This window comes from Protopterus annectens, chromosome 15.part0, assembly GCF_019279795.1.
Source record: "Protopterus annectens isolate FY-2018-M chromosome 15.part0, PAN1.0, whole genome shotgun sequence".
Classification (NCBI taxonomy): Eukaryota; Metazoa; Chordata; order Ceratodontiformes; family Protopteridae; genus Protopterus; species Protopterus annectens.
Genome location: NC_056749.1, coordinates 24,826,692 through 24,853,636, shown reverse-complemented (window position 1 = coordinate 24,853,636; position 26,945 = coordinate 24,826,692). Strand labels below are relative to the sequence as shown.

General features: G+C 41.7%; 1 protein-coding gene across 1 annotated transcript in view; it reads right to left on the bottom strand.

The window, feature by feature from the left end:
• Positions 1-26,945, bottom strand: part of LOC122790010 (interleukin-12 receptor subunit beta-2-like) — a 1,182,445-nt gene that overhangs the window by 578,888 nt on the left and 576,612 nt on the right. Inside the window, exon 3 of the mRNA XM_044057546.1 lies at positions 8,720-8,871. Coding sequence (XP_043913481.1) covers positions 8,720-8,871 — 152 coding nt within the window. The remainder of the gene's footprint in view (positions 1-8,719; positions 8,872-26,945) is intronic.

The following is a 26,945-nucleotide window of genomic DNA, read 5'->3' as shown; positions in this document are numbered from 1 at the left end:
ACTTATTAGTAAACATATGGAGTCTAGGTCCAAGGACGTGGTCATTCAGCTCTACTTGGCACTTAGTAAACATATGGAATCTAGGTCCAAGGACGTGGTCATTTAGCTCTACTTGGCACTTATTAGTAAACATATGGAATCTAGGTCCAAGGACGTGGTCATTCAGCTATACTTGCCACGTATCAGTAAACATATGGAATCTAGGTCCAAGGATGTGGTCATTCAGCTATACTTGGCACTTATTAGTAAGCATATGGAATCTAGGTCCAAGGATGTGGTCATTCAGCTCTACTTGGCACTTATTAGTAAACATATGGAATCTAGGTCCAAGGATGTGCTCATTCAGCTCTACTTGGTACGTATTAGTAAACATATGGAATCTATGTCCAAGGATGAGGTCATTCAGCTCTACTTGGCACTTATTAGTAAGCATATGGAATCTAGGTCCAAGGACGTGGTCATTCAGCTCTACTTGGCACTAATTAGTAGACATATGAAATCTAAATCCAAGTACATGGTCATTCAGCTCTACTTGGCACTTATTAGTAAACATATGGAATCTAGGTCCAAGGAACGTGGTCATTCAGCTATACTTGCCACGTATCAGTAAACATATGGAATCTAGGTCCAAGGATGTGGTCATTCAGCTATACTTGGCACTTATTAGTAAAAATATGGAATCTAGGTCCAAGGATGTGGTCATTCAGCTCTACTTGGCACTTATTAGTAAACATATGGAATCTAGGTCCAAGGATGTGCTCATTCAGCTCTACTTGGTACGTATTAGTAAACATATGGAATCTAGGTCCAAGGATGAGGTCATTCAGCTCTACTTGGCACTTATTAGTAAGCGTATGGAATCTAGGTCCAAGGACGTGGTCATTCAGCTCTACTTGGCACTAATTAGTAGACATATGAAATCTAAATCCAAGTACATGGTCATTCAGCTCTACTTGGCACTTATTAGTAAACATATGGAATCTAGGTCCAAGGACATGGTCATTCACCACTACTTGGCACTTATTAGTAAACATATGGAGGCTAGGTCCAAGGACGTGGTTATTAAGCTCTACTTGGCACTTATTAGTAAACATATGGAATCTAGGTCCAAGGACTTGCTCATTCAGCTCTACTTGGCACTTATTAGTAAACATATGGAGCCTAGGTCCAAGGATGAGGTCATTCAGCTCTACTGGGCACCTATTAGTAAACATATGGAATCTAGGTCCAAGGACGTGGTCATTCAGCTCTACTTGGCACTAATTAGTAAACATATGGAATACAGGTCCAAGGAAGTGGTCATTCAACTCCACTTGGCACTTATTAGTAAACATATGATATCTAGGTCCAAGGACGTGGTCATTCACCTCTACTTGGCACTTATTAGTAAACATATGATATCTAGGTCCAAGGATGTGGTCATTCAGCTCTACTTGGCACTTATTAGTAAACATATGGAGTCTAGGTCCAAGGACGTGGTCATTCAGCTCTACTTGGCACTTATTAGTAAACATATGGAATCTAGGTCCAAGGACGTGGTCATTTAGCTCTACTTGGCACTTATTAGTAAACATATGGAATCTAGGTCCAAGGACGTGGTCATTCAGCTGTACTTGCCACGTATCAGTAAACATATGGAATCTAGGTCCAAGGATGTGGTCATTCAGCTCTACTTGGCACTTATTAGTAAACATATGGAATCTAGGTCCAAGGATGTGGTCATTCAGCTCTACTTGGCACTTATTAGTAAACATATGGAATCTAGGTCCAAGGATGTGCTCATTCAGCTCTACTTGGTACGTATTAGTAAACATATGGAATCTAGGTCCAAGGATGAGGTCATTCAGCTCTACTTGACACTTATTAGTAAGCATATGGAATCTAGTTCCAAGCACGTGGTCATTCAGCTCTACCTGGCACTTATTAGTAAAGATATGGAATCTAGGTCCAAGGATGTGCTCACTCAGCTCTACTTGGCACTTATTAGTAAACATATGGAATCTAGGTCCAAGGACATGGTCATTCAGCTCTACTTGGCACTTATTAGTAAACATATGGAATCTAGGTCCAAGGACGTGGTAATTCAGCTCTACTTGGCACTTATTAGTAAATATATGGAATCAAGGTCCATGGACGTAATCATTCAGCTCTACTTGGCACTTATTAGTAAACATATGGAATCTAGGTCCAATGATGTGGTCATTCAGCTCTACCTGGCACTTATTAGTAAACATATGGAATCTAGGTCCAAGGACATGGTCATTCAGCTCTACTTGGCACTTATTAGTAAACAAATGGAATCTAGGTTCAAGGACATGGTCATTCAGCTCTACTTGGCACTTATTAGTAAACATATGATATCTAGGTCCAAGGATGTGGTCATTCAGCTCTACTTGGCACTTATTAGTAAACATATGGAATCTAGGTCCAAGGATGTGGTCATTCAGCTCTACTAGGTACTTATTAGTAAACATACGGAATCTAGGTCCAAGGATGTGGTCATTCAGCTCTACTTGGTACTTATTAGTAAACATATGAAATCTAGGTCCAAGGATATGGTCATTCAGCTCTAATTAGCACTTATTAGTAAACATATGGAACCTAGGACCAAGGACGTGGTCATTCAGCTATACTTGCCACGTATCAGTAAACATATGGAATCTAGGTCCAAGGACGTGGTCATTCAGCTCTACTTGGCACTAATTAGTAAACATATGGAATACAGGTCCAAGGAAGTGGTCATTCAACTCTACTTGGCACTTATTAGTAAACATATGGAATATAGGTCCAAGGACGTGGTCATTCACCTCTACTTGGCACTTATTAGTAAACATATGATATCTAGGTCCAAGGATGTGGTCATTCAGCTCTACTTGGCACTTATTAGTAAACATATGGAGTCTAGGTCCAAGGACGTGGTCATTCAGCTCTACTTGGCACTTATTAGTAAACATATGGAATCTAGGTCCAAGGACGTGCTCATTTAGCTCTACTTGGCACTTATTAGTAAACATATGGAATCTAGGTCCAAGGACGTGGTCATTCAGCTATACTTGCCATGTATCAGTAAACATATGGAATCTAGGTCCAAGGATGTGGTCATTCAGCTCTACTTGGCATTTATTAGTAAACATATGGAATCTAGGTCCAAGGATGTGCTCATTCAGCTCTACTTGGTACGTATTAGTAAACATATGGAATCTAGGTCCAAGGATGAGGTCATTCATCTCTACTTGGCATTTATTAGTAAGCATATGGAGTCTAGTTCCAAGGACGTGGTCATTCAGCTCTACCTGGCACTTATTAGTAAAGATATGGAATCTAGGTCCAAGGATGTGCTCACTCAGCTCTACTTGGCACTTATTAGTAAACATATGGAATCTAGGTCCAAGGACGTGGTCATTCAGCTCTACTTGGCACTTATTAGTAAACATATGGAATCTAGGTCCAAGGATGTGGTCATTCAGCTCTACTTGGCACTTATTAGTAAACATATGGAATCTAGGTCCAAGGACGTGGTAATTCAGCTCTACTTGGCACTTATTAGTAAACATATGGAATCTAGGTCCATGGACGTAGTCATTCAGCTCTACTTGGCACTTATTAGTAAACATATGGAATCTAGGTCCAAGGATGTGGTCATTCAGCTCTACCTGGCACTTATTAGTAAACATATGGAATCTAGGTCCAAGGACATGGTCATTCAGCTCTACTTGGCACTTATTAGTAAACAAATGGAATCTAGGTTCAAGGACATGGTCATTCAGCTCTACTTGGCACTTATTAGTAAACATATGATATCTAAGTCCAAGGATGTGGTCATTCAGCTCTACTTGGCACTTATTAGTAAACATATGGAATCTAGGTCCAAGGACGTGGTCATTCAGCTCTACTTGGCAATTATTAGTAAACATATGGAATCTAGGTCCAAGGACATGGTCATTCAGCTTTACTTGGCACTTATTAGTAAACATATGAAATCTATGTCCAAGGACGTAGTCATTCAGCTCTTCTTGGCACTTATTAGTAAGCATATGGCATGTATGTCCAAGAACGTGGTCATTCAGCTCTACTTGGCACTTATTAGTAAACATATGGAATCTAGGTCCAAGGATGTGGTCATTCAGCTCTACTTGGTACTTATTAGTAAACATACGGAATCTAGGTCCAAGGATGTGGTCATTCAGCTCTACTTGGTACTTATTAGTAAACATATGAAATCTAGGTCCAAGGATATGGTCATTCAGCTCTAATTAGCACTTATTAGTAAACATATGGAACCTAGGACCAAGGACGTGGTCATTCAGCTCTAATTGGCACTTTGTAAACATATGGAATCTAGGTCCAAGGACGTGGTCATTCAGCTCTACTTGGCACTTATTAGTAAACATATGGAATCTAGGTCCAAGGAGGTGGTCATTCAGCTTTACTTGGCACTTATTAGTAAACATATGGAATCTAGGTCCAAAGATGTGGTGATTCAGCTATACTTGGCACTTATTAGTAAACATATGGAATCTAGGTCCAAGGATGACATCATTCAGATCTACTTGGCACTTACTAGTAAACATATGGAATCTAGGTCCAAGGACGTGGTCATTCAGCTCTACTTGGCACTTATTAGTAAACATATGGAATCTAGGTCCAAGGATGTGGTCATTCAGCTCTACTTGGCACTTATTAATAAGCATATGGAATCTAGGTCCAGGGACGTGGTAATTCATCTCTACTTAGTACTTATTAGTAAACATATGGAATCTAGGTCCAAGGATGTGGTCATTCAGCTCTACTTGGCACTTGTTAGTAAACATATGGAATCTAGGTCTAAGGATGTGGTAATTCAGGTCTACTTGGTACTTATTAGTAAACATATGGAATCTAGGTCCAAGGATGTGGTCATTCAGCTCCACTTGGCACTTATTAGTAAACATATGGAATCTAGGTCCAAGGACTTGGTCATTCAGCTCTACTTGGCACTTATTAGTAAACATATGGAATCCAGGTCCAAGGATGTGGTCATTCAGCTCTACTTGGCACTTATTAGTAAGCATATGGCATCTTGTTCCAAGGACGTGGTAATTCAGCTCTACTTGGCACTTATTAGTAAACATATGGAATCTAGGTCCAAGGACGTGGTCATTCAGCTCTACTTTGCACTTACTAGTAAACATATGGAATCTAGGTCCAAGGATGTGGTCATTCAGCTCTATTTGGCACTTATTAGATCAATCATTGATTATAATGCCCCCTTAGGTATGTAGCTGTCCAAACACTTAACACAACTTGAACAATCACAATGCTTTCTTACCAAAAAATCAAGAATCTGAATCATAAAAACTATACTGACCACCTCAAAGCCTTGCCCCTCTTTTTTATCTAGCTAGATATCTACCTTTGTTGACCAGGTTAGTCCCAGTAGGCTTGCAATCTCTTTATAGGATAGACCCACGGTGGTATTTATACTATCTGAGAAATTTGGCCAGAGCATCAGAGAACTTCTACTTTTTTCAGTACCTGCTGTGGGATCTTTTACATCCACCAGAGCTAACACCACCTTCAGTAGATGGGGCCTCAGTTTAACATCTCATCCAAAAGACAATACAGTCAGGAGTGCAGTAACCCCCTTATACTACACTTGTCTTCCTCTCCTTATAAAGCAATGTACTTTCCTTATTTTATTCAATCATAATATGGAAGAATGGATGGAAAACTGCCAATTCACCCCTGGTTTAACTTATGGATAGGGATAACATATAAATGTTCTCCCTGGGTACAGGTTATTCATACTTAAGTTACAAGAGCTAAAGTTTCATGGGAATGAAAACCTAGGCTTCTAACGATTCTCACCAATCAACAACCTAGTAAGTACTATCAACCTGTGAGCCTATTATCTGTGTTAGGGAACCCTTGCTTAGTACAGGCAGAGCCTGTAAGAGAGGAAGAAACCCTGCAGGGTACTTTAACAGCTGTTTCTACAGGGGTACTCCTAATGTATACTGGTTAATACAGAGACAAGTGGAATGCTATCACTCTTTAATGGTGATGTTTCACTGGCATTCCTTTGTACAATAAGGCAAGCTGTGAAGAAAAAAAAGATTATCTTTTTCCAAATTAGGACTAAGGTTTCCATCCACAAAACACATGCTCACCCGATTCATCTGGTGAAACCTGTATGAACTTGCATATGAGCTGTTAAGATCTGCAGCCAAGTGAAAAAATACATCTTTTTACAGGAGGATAATGTTATTAAACTGAGCCGTTGCTCCATACAGGCACTCTTGCAGGACTGAGAATGAAGTTCCATATTTTTACTTTGTGGCAAAACCCTTAGAAAATGGATGAAAGAACATTTTGTTCAGCTTCATGAGAACTTCAACAGTTCCTCCTGCTTGTAAGCAGTGCTAATCCTAACCTTTGCATAGGCCTCATTGTGTTCTAAGGTATAGTCAGAACTCGCGCAAGAGAAGCATCCGGTGATCTGGTGCAGGTCATACATGGCTATAATCTATTACTGTATGTTCGCCACCCACAGCAGTGGTGGCCCAGACTTCATTTTCAGCATAAATGCCAAATAACAGTACAGACGTAAAGATATCTGGATATAAAATAAATGTCAGTTGCACACACAAAATACAGCAACAACATTCCTTTTGTTGTTATGCAGTAATAAAATAAATGGAGATGAACAGGATGAGATCTTTGTTATGTAGGTTAGCCAGAAACACATCCAGTTTACCACTGTGCCAATAGGATGCGTACCACTTCACCCGAATCACAGCCAAATGAACATGGCAGGAGACAGTGACACCTGAATTACAACAGATACGAGGACTGAGACCATCCTAAATGGAAAGTCTTTAAGGATGATGGACATACACCTCAACGTCTTAGAGCGAGAAATCTGGACAAAGCAATACATAAAAGTGGGACAAAATACCAGAGATAGGGACAATTTTTAAATATTGCTCCTACAAACTTAGAAAGTTGATAGAATAACAGATTTGGCATTAGCATGAAGTTTCTGAAGGATATGAAGTCTGAAACTCAAATGTCTATCATTATTTTTGAACTTCAGTCTTTAATTATTTACCACTAATTTGCCAAAAAAAAACAACATTTTATAAAAAAAACAGATGAAAATTATGCGGCCAAATTCTGGGCATTCTGCGAAAATCGGTACAGTTGAGAGGTATGAATGGAATCTTTCTCCACCAAGAAGTCTAAGTAGCTGAAACATGCAAACAGTGGCTTTCTGTACCACAAAGACTCACTAGAGTTCATAGGTGTATACTAGGCTAACGACCACTGGGGCTTTTATAAGCCTAGCCATGCAACCCAAATGTGCTCCATGAGTTATTAAGTCTTATAGTTATTTTAAGGGGTATATGTTGGTTAGGGCTTGATTTAGCGGCTGTCTCTGTCCGTCAGAGACATAGGTGTTAGACCAGGAATTAATTTATGATTTCCCATCTACTGGTCCAGGTTATACCTGAAAAGGGTTAGAGATTGGCTTTGCTTCACATGGATAAGAAGTCTATACCAGAGAATGGAGATTCTCTCAGATACATACCTGTCCCTTTAACATGTCCTGTTAAGTCCCAAGCAAAGTTTAAATTCTAAGATTTAGTAGTTTTGGTGCTCTTTTGTGGATATGCAAATGATCCATCAGAGCAGAATCGAAGGAGAGCTTGTACGCCAGGGATAAATCGCCTCTCAACAGTCTGTAGGAATCAAAAGTATAGAGATAGGGCTTTGACGCAATCTGTATAGGGCATTGTGTTTACGCCCTGTATTCTTTTTGTAGGGAACCACTGTGAATGTTTCAACTGTTGCATGTGCCTGATCAGGTATATACCAAAGGGGGGCATTATACTCAATGACGCGTCTGATAAGGGCTGAGTACGGTGGCATGAAGACTTCCCTGGACCTAAATTCCATGCCATTACTTATAAGTTGAGTGACATAAAATGATTTTCTAATTACCTTAGATCCATGTTGGTCAAAAGCCAGGTTACTATCTACATGAGTCCCCAAATCCCTGTGTCTGCTTTTAGGGGTGTTTTATCAATGAGGTAGTTTCCCTGGGTGGCTAACTTCTCAATAGGTATTATTATGTATTTCTTGGCACTGAGTTTTAAGCTGTGACTTTGGCATCAGTCATTTGTCTGTGTTAAACCTTCCTATAAGATGTTAGTATCTTGGGGGGGGGGGGGTTCTATGATTGCTCATAGTGTGTAATTATCTGCAGACTTGGTAAGCCAGATGCCCTTGATATTGGCCTTGACTTCTGAATAATAGATGCCAAAGAGGAGTCAACCTAGCACAGAGCCTTGGTGGACTCCACTGGTGACTGGCCTCTTCGTGGAGGTGGTCTCAAAAATCCAAACTTCCAGAGTCCTGTCTGCGAGCCAGCTGGTCACCCAGAAAGTTACACGGGGTTTATGTCTAATTCCATGCGTATTTGTTTACAATGCCTGAGTGGGATACTGTATCAAATGCCTTAACTACGTCAAAGTAGACAGTGTGCACCTTTTGCTCTGTGTCTGACCCTCCCCAACAGTATCATGTAAAGCAATGTTATGTATTGTTACTAAGTGAGATAGGACAGATAATAGTGTCATTGTTGCATTACTTAAGCACGCTCAGTTTTGCTAGCCAGAGAGTTAGCGAAGACATGAACAAAGATCTCCTAACAGAAAACAATGATGATCATACTTACTAGATTAATCCATTCTGCTATGCCATATTTCCTGTAACGCACTTGGCAGGTGATCCCATTATGTTGTTGGTCTGCATTTGGAATGTTCCACATAACTTCAACGTCATTCTCTCCTACTGTAAAACTGGTAATAACAGGGGTGTCCAGCATAACTAAAATTAAAAACAAACACTGCATCAGTTAATGCTCCCATGGAGACCTGCTCTTACTGTACAACAGCACTAAGTGAAACATTGCAAGGAATGTCACAAAGGCAAAACACAGCAGAACCTTGTACTGCTTGACTGCTAAGTGCAAAATACCAAAGAAGGTGGCTTTCTGCCATCTTGGTCTTAATTTGATAAATAAAACATCTGTCAGTAAAGCTGACACATGGTTAAATGGCTCTGGACCCAAAAGAAAGGCTTCATCTCTGGGATAAGTGAGGGGGAAGTCATGCATCAATTCCATCATACTTAGTGAAACCTGATGACATCGAAGTTGTCATCAGTAAAGCTTGGAAGAAGATGATGGTCATGCCTGCCATCATAAAGCACTGCACTGTCTTAGACTAACACATGAGGAAGAGAAAGTTACATATAGCACTGAAGAAGACACCATCATTTATAAGTCAGGAGAAAGCAAGCCTTTTCCAGCATAGGTCTTCCATGTGTGTGTGTGTGTGTGTGTGTGTGTGTGTGTGTGTGTGTGTGTGTGTGTGTGTGTGTAACAAAGAGAGCGAGAGGACGCATGTTTTTCAACAGGCAGTAAATCAGAATATGTTCTACTCGTGTCTGATTTATATAAAAACATTCACAGACCTAATGCAGATGCAAAACAGCAATCACTTTGCCACCATACGTAAAAGTTACTTGCAAAACAGATTTATAGATACCTCAAAACCAACAAAACATAACCATAGCCAATATCACTTAGTGTCAGTTAAAACTTGGACAAATGTCATTTTCTGGCAAGATCTGTAATGTAGCTTCTAAACAACCATCTTCTAGAATTTGTAAAATATCAAAACATGGTTACTGTTCCGAGTATCAGCCCACCTTTGCAACAGCTTTATTAACATAGGTATGCATGTATTTAATCTTCCCCTAGCTGAGGGAACATGAATAACGAAGGACAGGCCATTACAGTGCTTTACGATATGTCTATCTCCCAAATGGCTTAATGGTGCCCAACAATACTTCAGCAAAAGAGCCAGTCACAAGACGACATACAAGAGCAGCCTGCATGTAACTGAGGTAGACTTCCTCCTAGTGAGGAAAGGGCACTGGGTTAGAATCAGCAACTGTTCCTCCTAGTGAGGAAAGGGCACTGGGTTAGAATCAGCAACTGTTCCTCCTAGTGAGGAAAGGGCACTGGGTTAGAATCAGCAACTGTTCCTCCTAGTGAGGAAAGGGCACTGGGTTAGAATAAGCAACTGCAAAATCTTCCATAGTGAAACCGTTGACCCCTATCATAAAATACCGATGACAAAATATCAGCTGCAAGCAGTGGTCAGAGAAGGCTTTAAGGTCAACAGAGATTAGGGTGACGACTGGAAGTTGACTCTAAGTGAAAGCACTGCAGTTCAAGGAAATACTCAGGGCTATTTCACCTCTGAAAGAAAAAGAAGAAGAAATATGTTGACTCAAATAAGAATGGTACCACCTCAAGATGACAAAAGACATATGTGGTCAAGCCAGGTGTGGAAATAGGTGCACTAGGAGTACTGGTGGTGGAATGCAAAAGTCTGTGAAGTTATCAAAAGAAAGAAGGCATGTATGAAGAAGGGGGGACAGAAACGATGGATCGTGAAGAAGGAACACATGTTGCCTAACAAAGAGGTTAAAAAAGCAGTCACAGTGGCAAAAAAGGAACCTACCAATCAATCAACAGCGGGTTCTTGGAAATACCGGCAATACAAAAAAATACTGCAGAAAATAGTTTCAGCAACAGTAAAGTTCTCCCATTTGTACACTGTTGAGCAACCTTAACTTTGCTGGGGGAAGAAAGGGTGTGCAGGATCGGCAGTCTGGCTTGGAGTCAGCTACTTTCACACTGTGGGTTCTACCCGTGAGCCAGTTTGCAACCCACCTAGTGATCTAGGGGTTGATGCCCAGCTTAGTGAGTTTTTTTATGATTCCTGAGTGAGGAATAGTATCAAAGGCCTTGGCCATATCAAGGCAGGCTGTATGAACCACCTTGCTTTCATCCACAGCTCTGGTGACTGACTCAAAGCAGTCAGCCAAGTTGAGCAGGCATGATCTACCCTTCACAAAACCAAACTGTGTGGAAGCCAGAGTTTGGAGATTCCCTATATCCTATGCATTCCATAGCTTTGCATATTAGACTCGTCAGGCTAATGGGGCAATAGTTCCCAGGGTCTGTAGTCACTCCTCCTTTGTGGAGAGGGATGACTGTAGCAGTGCGCCATTCAGTAGAGATGAAGCCTGAGGTGAGGCTGTGATTGAACAGGGCCCACAAGTGAGGTGCCACTTCACTTTGTAGTTCATGTAAAACACAGCCTGGGATATTGTCAGGTCCCATAGAAGCTGTACTCTTGGCCTTGAACAGTGCTGTTTCAACCTGTGCAGCAGTAATACTGGGTGCCTGGCAATCTACTTGCATTGTGACTGGTCCCTTGGGGGGAGACAGGGGTAAAGTTGGCACTGAATCTGTTGGCCAGTATACTGGCAATATATGTTGGCTCAGTACAGGAGGTACCATTGTGTAGTAGCTCAGAGCAAATCTGGGAATTGCCATGAAGATTCTTTACATAACTATAGAAAGCCTTGTGGTTGTCTTTACTATCTGCTGCAATTCTGTTTTCATAGTTAGCTTTAGAGGATTTGATGAGGGACCTCAACTTTTTGTTGAGGCTGTTAAGGGAGTTTTTCCAATCTTGGGACTTTATTCCACATCAGTTCCTTCTGTTGTAAAGTTTGTTTATGGCAGGGGACCACCAGACTGGCTTCCTTTTTTTGGACGAGAGAATCTTGGCTCTATTGGGTATGGTGAGATCCATGCATTTGTGTACGTGTTCGTACAGTGCATTGGTGTATGATTCGGCAGTCATGCAACTGATCTCCATTTGCATGGGTGCAGTGAAGTTAGCCACCTCTGGTTTTAGGAGCCCAAAGTTAGCTTTGGAGAAGTTTTTCATGGTGGTTACCTTTGCGGTGGGGGGGGGGGGTTGGGAGGGATGTGAATTTCCAAGGTGATTAGTTTGTGGTCGTATCTATCCAGGGAGGAGCTGACTATTGGTGTAGAGCAACGGCCATGTTAGTAATGACCAGGTCAAGGATGTTGCTACCTCTAGTGGGGTTAAGAATGAGCTGGTCCAGGTCATTGGAATTAATGAATTCTAGAAAACGTTGGGCAAGTGTATTTGTACATGAGTGATAGTTGAAGTCGCCCGGTATGAGTGTGTTAGATTTGACCTTAATATTTTCCAGGGTGCTTAGGAGCATGGAGTGCGAGTCTTGGGACATGGTTGGGGACCTATTGCAGGCTACGACCTGAATCACTGTCTTACCCAGTGTAAGCTGTACCTGAAGTATCTCAGATGCGTTATGTTGGGCTACCAATCTGGAAGTGTGCACATCCTTTATCAATATGAAAACACTACTGGCTTTGGAGCTTCAGTCCATGTTCTGGGGCCAAAAGGTGTGGAATGAGTTATAGCCTGGTAGTGCAGAGGTGCTTTCTGCTGCCTTGAACCAGATCTCTGTTACGGCACAAATGTCGATGTTCTCCATTTTACAGAGAGCTTCGAGTGAGGGCATTTTGAGATTTAGACTTCTAGTGTTGAGCAGCATGACCCTCAGATTGCATTTGTTGTAGCTGTTACAGTGGTAATTTGGTCTTTGGAACACCGCCTAAAAAAGGCACTACAGGGGTGGCCAGTATCTGGAAGCCCAGGGGTGACAGATGCAGGCCATCTCTGGCAAAGCATCGAGGTCCGTCAATCCTGTCATCCCAGGCAGACAGATACTGGATCCCCTTAGAATGACACCAGAAACTTAGCCAATTGTTGAAATTAATAATTTTCTGCTTGTACTGTGCTATCATTCTGGGTGATGGTAGGATGCTGCTCATGGCTGGGGTCATACCTGCCTGGGATACTAATCCAAGAGCTCCTCCACGTCTCTTTTCATGTAGACCAGGGAGGTACGTCTCAGGTCATTTACACCCACATGTACAATGGCAGAGTCATATTTGTACCTGTTCTTGAGGGACCAGAGTGCATGTGTTATGTGGCAGATGGTAGCACCTGACAGGGTGCTGACTGTTACTTTCTCCTTATTCAACCTAGTGAGTGGGATATCAGTGTGCCTCACTATTGAGTCACCTATGACTAGTGTGTTGGGCATGCTGTTTTGCGTTAGGGGCTTTGATTGAGTGGCACACTTTTTAGAAGAGTTATGTGTCTTGTGATTAGTGCTATGTTGTGGTGGTTGAGTGCATTTCTATCTTGGAGGTCTCTGCTGTTTGGTCAGATTTTTATTGAGAGCCACCACAAAGGTGTGTGTGTGTTTTGTGTTTTTATGTAAAGGCAGTGCTGGTGTGTGTTCTGGAGGGCTATGTGTTCCATGTGGTGTGGTGTGGTGTGGTGCAAGTGTTGATCTTCTCCTCTTGACCAGCTATTCTGTTCTTGGCTGGAGAGTGCATGGCTTCTAGTTTGGATATATAAATGCATATCTCACAAGTCTGAGTGTTGGGAGGTAAGAGGAGAGGGTTGTCAGTGTACATGAGGCAGTTGCTACATTGCCTCAGGATGCCCACGTTCACCAGGTTAATAGGAGAAAGCACAGGGAACTGACTTTTAGACATGCCTGTAGGGGTGGGCGTTAATAATAAGTACTGGAGCTGTTTCTTTGTAGAATGTTTAGTGCTGGTAGCACTTTTGTGTGCTACAATAATTGCTACAAGAAGTCTGGTAAAGTGCTAGATTAATAAGCTAGTAAAAGTGCAGGAGAGGATAGAACTAGTAGACCTAAGGGAAAAATTGAAGAGCAGACTTTGACACGACTCAGAAGCTTACAAACAGTCCTGGATACAGCAAGTCTGGGTCTGGACTAGACTAGTTACAGGAAAGGGGGAAAACTGCAAATGTGGGCTTTTAAACCAGAAAGTTGAAAGAGATGGATAAACTGCTCAAACGGACAATATACTACAATTTCTGGGCCAGAAACCACTCCTCTTGTGGTAGATAGGCTACCTAGTGCTTACCACTCCCACTGATAAGCTAGAAGGCTTCTTTCCAACACAGAAAGGCTTGGGTGGCTCAGAAGCTTACAAACAATCCTGGATACATTAAATCTATATCTGGACTAGACTAGTTACAGGAAAGGCAGGAAACAAGCTTAAATTTAGATTTTTTTTACAGAAAAGCAGCTAAAACAGCACTGAAAACAATTCAAGTGCAGTGCAAGGTAGCACACTTGAGTGTGTAGCAATATTAAAGCAAATACAGTTTAAATAAATGCAATTTATTCAAATTGTATTCTGAACTTGAATTCAATTATTGTTTTATTCAACTCTGAACAGTTAAAAAGTGCCAAAAATATACATATCAGCTGAGACGCACACTCAGAACACAGAGAGATTGTTAGCAAAGTTTTTTTAGTAAAGTGGAAAGGGAGGAAGGTGGAGCAGAAGATAATTCAAGGTTAAGAAACTAAGTGGGCTGGCCTTCTGAAATGTTCTCTCGGTATTAGGTAGAATAAGCTAATGACACTAGACTGGGAGGAGTGTCCCAGATCAAATTTACAGTAGGGGCGGGCAACTACAAAGCCACCAAGTATAAGAACAGGATACCAATAGGGAGGGAGGGTGGAAAACTAAACCAGTTATATGATACAATCCTTGGCAGGAAATCATAACAAAAACTACATAGAAAAGATTTACAAACAGTGTGACAGTAAAAACCTTATTTATCAGGTCCTGTGAAGCAGAAAATTTTAGTACAACCATGCAGATTAGTTTATAGCTATAAAATACAGTAAAAGTATGCAGCAGACAATAAAAGTGATATAAATATCTATAAGCAATAAAGTACAGTTTTGTACCTACCATAAATGTAGATGTCCGATAGGTATGCATCTGCAGTCATCACATATGGGTTGTCCTGCCTCAGGCAGCCCTTCGGTCGGCCGGATTCCAAAGTCTGGGTCCGGCGTCGGCTGATGTCGCCCCTTCCCCAATGTCAGAGCGCCTGGGGTATAAAAGCATCAGCCGACGCCATCTTCCTCAGTTTTTCTTGCCCCAGATGCCAGGTGCCCTCTAGGAAGGCTAAATTTGGAGAAATGCAATAAAAATCCAAACATTTGCAAATATATATATATATATATATATATATATATATATATATAAACAAATACACCATAATAGATCCCCCCCAGCTAGCTAATAGAGGGATAAGCACCCTTGGAATACCACAGAGGGGAAGGAGGGAGGGTAAACCTGACTGCAGATGCATACCTATCGGACATCTACATTTATGGTAGGTACAAAACTGTACTATGTCCTTCAAGGATGCATCTGCAGTCATCACATATGGGTAGAATACCATAGCCAATCTGGGGGTGGAGGAACTAGGAAAAGGATGGTGTAGCTAAGATATCCTGCAGGACAGCCATAGCAAAGCCTGCTCTGGATCTGGAATATAAAGGTAAATTGTAATGCTTGGCAAATGTATGCACGGAGCTCCATGTGGCAGCTTCTAAAATGTCCTTTGTAGCCACCCCTCTTAAGAAGGCTGTGGAGGTGGCGGTGGCTCTCGTAGAATGAGGTCTAATGTTAGCTGGTACAGTCTTTCCATGAAATGAGTAACAAAAGCGAATGCAATTTCCTATCCATTTTGAAATAGTCTGTTTGGAAATTGCTTTTCCTTGAGTACCAGCAGCATATGCTACTAGCAGCTGGTCAGCTTTTCTGAAACCTTTAGTTCTGTCCAAGTAGTAGCGCAACTGTCTGTGAATGTCCAGGGTGTGCAGTAGTTTCTCCCCTTTGTTTTGTGGATTTGGGAAGAAGGTAGGCAAGTGAATGGCTTGATTCAATGAAACCCTGGATATCACACCTTTGGCATAAAAGTAGGATTAGTTCTTAATGAAACTCTGTCCTGGTGAAAAATAATGAATGGCTGCACTGCCATCATTGCCTGCAATTCCGAAACCCTTCTTGCTGAGGTTATTGCCAGAAGGAAGGAAGTCTTCCATGAAAGGTACTGTAGATCTGCAGATGCTGTTGGTTCAAATGGAGGCAGTGTTAGTTTTTCTAACACGAAGTTAAGGTCCCAAGAGGTGGTTTCCGAGGAGGTTTGATGTTTTTGATTCCTCTTAGAAACTGTCTTAGGAGAGGATGAGAAAAGACAGGTGGATCAGTATTGTACTCTGCTGAAATTGCTGAATTATGAATCTTAATAGAAGAGTAAGACAAACCATTGTGGAACATTTCTGCCAAATATTCCAGGATATCTGCCATGTTCATCACTGTCGCATCTAGGCCCTTTGTGGTGTTCCAGATGAGAAATCTTTTCCATTTTGCTGAATAAGCCTTTCTTGTGGAAGGGCGGCGAGCTTCCATAATAATATCCTTCACCCTCTGGGATAGCTTATCCTGAGGAGGAGTCAAGGTATTCTCCACGCTGTTAGTTGCAATGTTTTCAGGTTGGAATGTAGGGTTTTGTATCTGTGCTGTGTCAGTAGAAGTGGCCATAGAGGCAGAGGCCATGGTTTTGTACGTGACATGCTCCTTAGCAGTGGGTACCAGTGCTGTCTTGGCCAGTCCGGAGCTATCAGAATCACTTTTGGCTGCTCTGTCCTGATCTTCAGTAATACCTTGGTCATTAATGGGATAGGAGGAAATGCATAGACTGTCAGATTTCTCCAGCTGAAAGAGAGAGCGTCCACTTTCCACGCTTGTGGGTGATATGTCCTTGAGCAGAATTTCTTCAGTTGATGATTGTGGGGGGATGCAAATAGATCTATGTCCGGGCTCCCCCAAGATTGTGTTATCTGTTTGAAGATGTCTGGGTGCAGCATCCATTCGTGTGCATCCATAATATTTCTGCTTAAGCTGTCCGCCAGTGTATTGTCTTTCCCTGGCACAAACTGAGCTTGTAGCTGTATATTGAGTTTCAAGGAAAGATCCCATAGATTCATTGCCAGTCTGCAAAGAGGGTAGGAATGGGTACCTCCTTGCTTATGTACCACATAACTGTGGTGTTGTCTGTCCTTATTAGCAGGTGGCCTTGATGCAGAAAGATTTTGAAGGCCTTGATTGCATGTATCACTGCTAGCATTTCTTTTTGATTTATGTGCATGCGTAGCTCCTTTTGTGACCATTGTCCTTGGATACCTCTGCCCTCCATGTGTGCTCCCCAGCCTAGGTCTGAAGCGTCCGTTGTAATAGTTTGGGAGGTATTTGGCTTTGTGAAGGGCAACCCCCTGTTGGACTGGCTGGCCTGAGCCCACCACAGAAATTCCTTGTGAAGGCATGGAATGAGTGGGATTAAAGTTTCCGAACTGTGACTGTGCTGAGTCCATAAACTCCTTAGGTACCACTGTAGCTTGCTCATATGAAGCCTTGCTTGTGGAATCAAAAGAATACAGGATGCCATGTAACCCAGGGCCTGCAGGATTTTCCTTGCAGTCAGCTGAGTTTGTCTTGTCAGATTCTTGAAGTAATCCGGTAGCTGTCTTTGTTTTTCTTCTGTGAGATAAGCCATTTGGGTGGTTGTATCTAGATCTGCACCCAGAAAGGTTATTCTTTGGGATGGAACAAGTCTTGATTTGTGCATGTTGACTGTATATCCCAAGGCCTGTAGAAGATTGATGGCATAATTTAAGTCCTTTATCAGTTTGTTGGTTGTCCGCTTGTATAAGGCAGTCGTCCAGATATGGGTATATTTGAATCCCCTGAAGTCTGCAGTGTGCTATTACTGATGCCAGGCATTTCGTGAATACTCTGGGCACAGTAGATAAGCCAAAGGGCAATGCTGAGAATTGATAATGCTCTGACCCTGCAAGAAATCTGAGGTGTCTTCTGCAAATTTGTCTGATAGGGACATGCAGGTATGCCTCCTTGAGGTCTAGAGTCACCAGCCAAGACCCCTTGCCCAGCATGGGAAGGAGCTGCTGTAGTGTCAGCATTTTGAATTTTGGCACAATGAGATAAGTATTCAGTGCGGACAAGTCGAGAATTGGTCTCCATTGATGCTCTTTTCTTGGAACAAAGAAAAGCCTGGAGTAAAATCATTGGCCTTGTTCTGAAATAGGGACTTTTTCTATGGCTTTCATTTGTAGTAAGTTTGAGATTTGTTTCAAAGCCTCTCCCCTTTGATTTGGTGGCAGACCTGGCATGCCTTTTCTTTTTGGCAATGTGTGGAAATGGAACCGGTATCCGTTGTCTATTATTTGGAGTGTCCATTTGTCTCTTGTAATGTTGTGCCAATTTTTTGAGAATAAAGAAAGCTTTCCGACCAAAGGTGCTTCTAATTGAGCCCTGGTTGGTGGAATCAAAGCAAAGTCATTGAGTTTGTCCTTGTGCAGCAGTTGTAGGTCCTGAACTGCCTGTCTGGATTGGAGGTTGCCATTGACGGCCTCTGTAGGAGCCCCTAGCTTGCCCTCTACCTCTGGCATGCCTATTCCTGCCCCTTTGAAATCTTTCTGTGTCTGGAAAGGACCAATTCTTGGAAGGCCAATTTCTGCTGAATCTAGGTGGTTGGACTTGAAGAAAATCCTTAACTGTTTGTACAGATTTTGCCTTCTCCTCAAATTTCTTTAGAACTTCTTGAGCAGTGGAACCAAATAACTTTTGCTTTTCCAGTGGAGCATCCAAAAGCTTAGCTTTAACATGGTCTGGCAGAGATTGTTGCTTCAGCCAAGCATGTCTACGTATGACAACACCCGTCATTGCTGACCTACATGAAGCTTCCAATGCATCATAACCACACTGCAAGAAATGGTTGCTAACCTGCTGGGAGTTATGTACCAGATCCTGAAGGGATTTACGGTCAAGGGGTTCAGTAGAAGACAGTTTCTTATGCATTTCTTCTAACAAATACTCTTGGTACTGTATCATATGAAATTGACAATTTAATGCCCTCATAGCAAGAGTGGCAGAAGAATACACTTTTTTACCCCATCTCTCTAATGCCCTGGACTCCTTTGCAGAGGGAAGTGGATTCTTAGTAGTAACAGCTGCAACCCCTTTAGGGCCCTGTGAAATAGTTTCAGGATCAGCAGAGTGGGCCTTGTAAAGAAAATTATGTGTGTCCGGTACCCTGTAATACCTATCGGGCTTAACAGGGGCCGGAGGCAGAGTGTCAGGGGTCATACTAGAGTCAGAATACACATCATCAATGACATTTAAAACCGGAGGAATAGCCAAAGGTCTATGCTGACGTAAATGAAGAAAAGTTCTTAGTCTTTTCCTGGAATCAGAATATTCCAGGCCCTGCCATTTGAAATGCTCTCTCATAGTGTGAAGGGTCTCCCCAAAGGAAAGCTCTTCAGGAGGGGAGGCTGAGGGGATAGATTCCTCTGCATCCGAATCCTTGTAGGCCGAATAAGCCTCCTCCTGGTAGTCTGAGTGATCCGAGCCATCAGAGGCCTCCTCTGAGGAAAGGGGATCAGGAGGATCCACCCTGGGCCTTTTGCCTAGAGGAGGCTGGGAGCCTTTGTCCGGATGGGGTTGAGAGCCCCTGATTAAAGAGATAAGGTCCTCTGCTAAAGTTAGAATCTGTGAACTAGAAGAGGGTCCCTGAGGAATAACCCTGGGAGGCATGGCTTTAGTGTGTTTTGCAGCTTTAGCCCTGGTGAAGGCCTTAATGGACATGGATGCAGGAGGCCTGGCTGCACCACATGCTGGTGTAGCTTTGTCTAAAGGTATGGTGTCGGAAGATTCCAATACACTAGTTTCTGAAGGCAATTCTGTAACCGACTCGGTAGGAGCCTCCGGGGCCGAGGCTGTCGGTTGTATTGTTTCAGGGTTCGGAAGTTCCAAGGACTCTGTATCAGCCGAGACCGAGACACTCGCGGTAGGCCTAGCTGCGGTTTCAGCCGAAACTGCGGGCCGCGTGTGTCGGTCCTTGTCTTTCCGTTTCTTAATTAAATGAGATGTCGGGGTTTCCGATGGCATTTTGTATGAAAAACTAGCCCCAAAAAACTTTTCTGCGAACTCCGACCGACGTCTAAGAGTGCGTCGGTTGAAGGAAGCGCAGGCTGAACAGGCCAAGACATCATGGTCTGGGCCTAAGCAGGGGAGACAGAAAGAGTGGAAATCCTTATGAGGTATTTGTTTCCCACAAGTTAAACAATTATTAACTTTTTCTGACATCGGCTGAGGCAAGAAAGAGTCCCCAACGGGGTACTTAGCTTTTGAAGTCTTCGGATAGCGAATTTACAGGAGCTGGCTGACCGGCACTTACGAACTGCTTCTGCTTCGGGCACCACGCGGCAAGAAAGACTGGGGAAGATGGCGTCGGCTGACGCTTTTATACCCCAGGAGCTCTGATGTCGGGGAAGGGGCGACATCAGCCGACGCCGGACCCAGACTTTGGAATCCGGCCGACCGAAGGGCTGCCTGAGGCAGGACAACCCATATGTGATGACTGCAGATGCATCCTTGAAGGACATCTAGTAAAATAAGTGAAAAACAGGATACTTAAAGTTATATATTACAGGTCAGAATTTTGCTCAAAGCCCTTCCTCTGATTATCTCTGTGTAAAATTGCAGACACACTCACAAGGTAACCTCATAAGTAACATAAAGTTGGAACTTGAAAGAACTTTTAAAAAAGCTTGAAATAACCAATGAGGTACTTACTCCAAGCTGTAGTCTAGGTAACCCCAATCAGCCAATGACCATAAACATGACACTCACTGAAATACAAAATGGTTTCTGCAAAAACTAAGATGGCCTGGAACATGTGCTCAGACACACAGCCTCGGCAAACAACCAACTAGACCCAGAAGACAAGCCTGAATATGGACAGTGCTCCAGCTACTTACCTAACACTACTTAGGCAAAAAACACTACATAAATGTTTATCACAGCAGAAAAACAGCAGTGAGCCTTTAAATGAAAGTTTTAAAACGATAAAGGAGCAAGGAGACTCTAGGGAATGATTTTAACTGCAAACAAACTAGTTATATGATACACTCCTTGTCAGGAAATCAGAACAAAAACTAACTAGAAAAGATTTACAAACAGTGTGACATTAAAAACTTTATGTGTCATGCCCTGTGAGGCAGAACATTTTATTACAGTCATGCAGATCTATAAAATATAGTAAAAAGTATGCAACAGACAATAAAAGTGCTATAAATATCTATAAGCAATAACTAGTAAAAATAAGCAAAAAAACAGGATACTTAAAGTTGTATATCACAAATCAGAGTTTTGATTAGTGTCCTTCCGCTGATTAGCTCTGTATAAAATGGTATTTAATGTCAATGACTTGACAAGAAGCTACAAAGAACAGGGCACAAAAACCTACCAGTTTCTGGACAGTGATAGCAGATGGTACAAAAAAATCTCAATCAGGCTGCAGTCAATAAAAGAAAAATAAAGGAAGTTAGTTGCCAGATGCCATTCAAAAGAGATGACAGGAACAATCTGCTCACCAGTCCAGATGATATTAAGGCCAGATGGAAGGCATACTTCAAGAGATTCAATGAATCAAACACCATAGACGCAGTACTGCTGCATGCATAGCTTGTGGCAGAAGTTGGGTAGAACACCCCTCTTCCTTCCGATGTGTGAAGAGCACTAAGGAAGTCAGCGGAAAGTTTCAAGCTCAGATGAGGCCACTGGAGACACCATCCAGATGTTGGCTGCATTAGGGAAGCAACGGTTCCTCAGGGTAATCATTACACTAGTATTCCAGATGACTGGAGAATAACCTGTGACATCCCTCCTCTGGGCCAGAAATCAAGGAGCCTGAATCCTCACCATTGGCTCCTGTGGGGAACATTCAATGAGAGAAAAATAGATTCACATAGTATTTCCAGATGAAGCTCTTCGCATCAAGTACACTTTCTGTTAAAGAGTACACAGGGAACATGCTCAGTCTGGCGGCTGGTTCCTCTCTTTCTCTCTCCAGACCCTCAATAAGACTCCGCACTGACACAGCCTTAGAATTCAGTTCTTAGCCAGTTTTCGAAGCCAAGTCCTCCGATACCTTTTATGTGAAAGCAGCTGGCACACACACTCTTTGAGATTTGATATGCACACACACACACACACACACACACACACACACACACACACACACACACACACACACACACACACACACACCTGTGAAAGGCTGGCACAGATTCACCTGCTGTGCCCCCTTGTGCCCAGACTATAATGTAGTTACCACTGCCACCAGAATGCCTGCCAGGTACAAGGGTACTCAATTATACTGTGTACAATTAATTTTTATATCAATGGTAATATTGACCAAACAACAAAGCTTTCAGGAGTGGCCAGAGTTATCACCAAATAAATGTATGCAAATATTCTCAAAGCTTAAATATTTTCTAAAAGGACCAGCTGCAATGAAAAGTTTAAATATACTGAATAATAAATAAAGAACATGAAAATACTAAATATCTATTTACAGTAAACACCAGAGTTTCAATCACAGAAAATATTAAAATAACACAGATGAATAGATTCACACAGTAAAAAACAAACAGTACTTAACTGATCTCACTATATTTTCCTGACTGATTTAGAGAATTACTATTCCCTGGTCTACTTACTAGACCAAGACAAGATGAAGTAGGTGAGGGATCCTCCTATGTCAGGTTTCTAAAACAGAGTGCTCAATTTGAGAGACTTCTCAATACAATATCTAAATTCTATTTCTGGGATAGCTTACAGAATAACATCACATCTGATCACCTAACTGTCTCCCACACTATCACCAGCACTAGAAGCTTCCAGGATTTTAGCACCTATGTGTTACTATACACACAGCTAGAACTTTCCTCAGATGTGCTGCAGATCCTGGAAGTCATAAAACAATTTCACACTTCTACCCTTCCACAGTAGCAATTAGATCACTGTTGGAGACAATACAGAATGCTTCATAATACTTGACTATAACCAGAACTATAAGATACAATCTTTTTGGCCTAACTTCATTTCTTACTATTTTTAAGTTTGAGATTGACCTTTTCTCTTCCAGTGTCCTCTGTTAAAACATACACATTTAAACAGTTACAATAATGCATGCATATTTCTTTTCTGTCCAGCAGAGCATACTGTTGATACATTTCTAACACAAGCAACTTTACAAATACATTTTTTAAATACAAGCAAGTGTACAAATCCATTTGATATACAAATAACATACAATTCTTTACAAAATTCCAGCTAGTTCTGCTGGCATATGTTACACATCCACTGCTCTGTCATAGCTGGCAGTACCTCACATTGTCACATCAGCATTTTAATGTCAGTGCACAAAAACAAAGTGGACATTTGCTGTAGGCAGCACAGATGTATTGAACTCTTGTCACACTGCATGAAAGTACTGGAGATGGTGACTGATAAATGAATACACAGAGTTGTGAAAAGTTAAAAAGGGAGATGAGCAGTTCAGATTCATATCTGGATGTAGTACAACTAAACTGATATTTGCAGTAAAAGAGACAGTGGAGAAATAGCTGGAGACGAGGAAAGGCCCCAACATGTCTCTTCTGTACTTGTAGAAATCATGTAACAGGGTCCTAACTAAGCTAATTTGGGTAGTCCTGTAATATTTCAAAGTCCTGGAAACAATGGTAAAATTAGCACTGCATATGTTCAAAGAGACAATGACACAAGTACGAATAGGGTTTGGACTCACAGAGGGGTTCCCTATGGGAGTGGGTGTGCATCAGGGCTCAGCTCTGGACCCACTGCTGTTCATCTTGGTGACAGACTACATCAGCAAACAAGTCAAAGTAGATAGATTAATGACATTGCGGCATTACAGGCAGACTCTGAACAGGAACTTCAGCAAATGGCAGGGGACTGGAATGCAAAAATGAATGCACATGGGATGAAATGGAGTTCATACACAAAGTGGTCATATCAGAAAACAGAGAAAATAAAAAAAGCTAGAAATTAAAAGGGAAGGAAGAAAGCAGTAGAGCATATTAATTGCATCAAATATCTGAGAGGTGATGCTGACAAGATGGGAAGTCTGAAGGAGGAGTTCAAAGCTAGTATCAAAGGGACTGTAGCCATCTGTCATAGAATGTCAGGGGTAGTATGTAACAGGAGAATGTCAAAGAAACTGAAAAGTCAGGTGTAGTAAACACTAGTGTGGCCAGTACTACTGTATAGTACAGACGTCTGGGCAGTAAAGACAGAGCAGATGAGGAAGCTACAGGTGATGGAGATGAAGTGCTTGAGATAGGTTGTAGGATGCACAGTGTGGACAAATAAAATGAGGACATCAGAACAATAAAATGAAGTAGCCTCACTATCACAGGAAATCAAAAAGAAGTAGTTTGGTCTCATGTGAAGGAAAATAGGAGACAATTTGGTAAAACAGATTTAGGAGAGAGAGAGAGAGAGAGAGAGAGAGAGAGAGAGAGAGACAGAGAGAGAGAGAGAGAGAGAGAGAGAGAGAGAGAGAGAGAGAGAGAGAGAGAGAGAGAGAGAGAGAGAGAGAGAGAGAGAGAGAGAGAGAGAGAGAGAGAGAGAGAGAGAGAGAGAGAGAGAGAGAGAGAGAGAGAAGAAGGTAAGAGGAGAGAAGGAAGTCCAGGCAAGAGATGAATGGACGGCATGTGACAAAACCTGCCACAGTCGGTCAAGGACTGGCTCTGAACTCAGTGACAGTAACAGTGGATGCAATACCCTGACCTCACGTAAAAAAGAAAAAAATGGGAAAAGGGGGTTGAAGATGATAACCATTCTTTATTAGGACCAGCACAATATTCAGACGTAATCCTAAACTCATGCAAAAAGAAAACAAATGACCGCCAGGTTACTGTTACTGACATATGTCCTTACAATGTTAATTATGCAATTATTACCCTTAATTTAACAAGATAACAACTATGCCTTCCAAAGTGCAAAGTGGGTAAAAAAAATCATATATTCTTTTATAACTAATGCCATTCTGCAAAGCATAAACATATCATTAACCAGTAGAATCTTCCCCATCTACAAAAGGCATCTGCAATACCACTCTACCGAGAATGAGAACTCCTCTTTCTAACCTCATAATATCCCAGATTTCTTTTTCTCCTAATTAAGAAGTCTGAAAAGAACTTTAAGCCATCCCACGGGCACAGGCGCAAGGTGTGTGTCTATGACACACTGGCAACTCAGAACTACCTACCAGCCTAGGAAACTGCAGGGCTGGTGGGCATGAGAGTATGTCTGAGTGGTCGATAGACAGTTTGCCTGTCACAGGTGGGGGCGGGGGTTTACCTTTGGCACAATGCTGCTCTCTAGCAAAGGCTATTACTGCCTCACAATTTGTGTGTGTGTGTACAGAATGGATGGCAAAGGTCAGTGTGTCATGAGCTAACCACTCAAGGGCATACATATGTATCACTGAATGCTCTTCCCATGAGGGAAGGCTAAGGTATTCAAAAAAGCTGCTGCAGTCAGAAGCAGATGATGCAGTGTTGGGAAGGCTTTCCCTACTTACCCCCTTATATAGTTTAATTGCGTTACCATTTGTTCGTTATACTGGAGGATCACTCAAGGGGGGGTGCAAGCCAGTCAACCATGAGGAGGTAGCAGGAAGAGAGGCACTGATCCCTACAGATGGTCATGCTAGCCATGCGGATCAAAAACTTACAAAAAAATCTGGAAAAGGCTTCATCTTCCCATGTCACATCTCATATTGATTCTTTTATCCTTTTTAGCACTTAACAAAACCCCCTAGAAAGGGGCACAGTACTTTAATTTTTATTAGCATTTGTTTACTGGGATAGTCTGATTGGCTTTGAGGCCCCTTTTTAGTGGAGGCCTAGGGAGAAATGCTCCACACAAAATATATACATTAAACTTATAAAAGGTTTCAGTAAGAGACAGAAGTACAAGATTAAACATTGTCAGTTAATTAGAAGACAAAACGTACATGCTACAAAATAAGTAAGTAGCCTTTATTATACAAAAAAAATATATGTTAAACAATAATAAGAACTAATTAGAGTTATTATTGTACATAAATACCGTATTTCTTTGTACACTTTAAATACATGGCTAAAGGTCTTAAGGATTAAAAAACAAGAAAGAGTAGAGAAAGATATGAGTGCACAACCAAATTAGTACAGCTACTGCATTACAGGTACATTTCTAAGCAGATCAAGATATGATGCACAATCGACAATAAACTAGTACAGCTACTGCAGTACAGGCTGCATTACTAAGTAGAGCAAGATATGATACACAATCGACAACAAATAAGTACAGCTACTGCTGTACAGGCTGCATTACTAAGTAGATCAAGATATGATGCACAATCGACAATAAACTAGTACAGCTACTGCAGTACAGGCTGCATTACTAAGTAGAGCAAGATATGATACACAATCGACAACAAATAAGTACAGCTACTGCTGTACAGGCTGCATTACTAAGTAGATCAAGATATGATGCACAATCGACAACAAATTACTACAGCTACTGCATTACAGGGTACATTACTAAGTGGAGCAAGATATTATGCAGTATCAACAACAAATAAGTACAGCTACTGCAGTACAGGGTACATTTCTAAGTAGATCAAGATATGATGCACAATCGACAACAAATAAGTACAGCTACTGCAGTGCAGGGTACTTTACTAAGTACAGCAAGATATGATGCACAATCGACAACAAATTTGTACAGCTACTGCAGTGCAGGGTACATTTCTAAGTAGATCAAGATATGATGCACAATTGACAAGAAATAAGTACAGCTACTGCTGTACAGGCTGCATTACTAAGCAGATCAAGATATGATGCACAATTGACAACAAATAAGTACAGCTACTGCTGTACAGGCTGCATTACTAAGTAGATCAAGATATGATGCACAATCGACAACAAACAAGTACAGCTACTGCTGTACAGGCTGCATTACTAAGTAGCTCAAGATATGATGCACAATCGACAGCAAATTAATACAGCTACTGCAGTACAGGGTACAGTATTAACACAGGCTTTTAGGTTTAGGCTTTTATACAGTGTTCATGGATGAGTGACTTGGCTGCTACAGATGGGGCAAGGATGATACTTGGTGTAGTTTATAAGGTGCA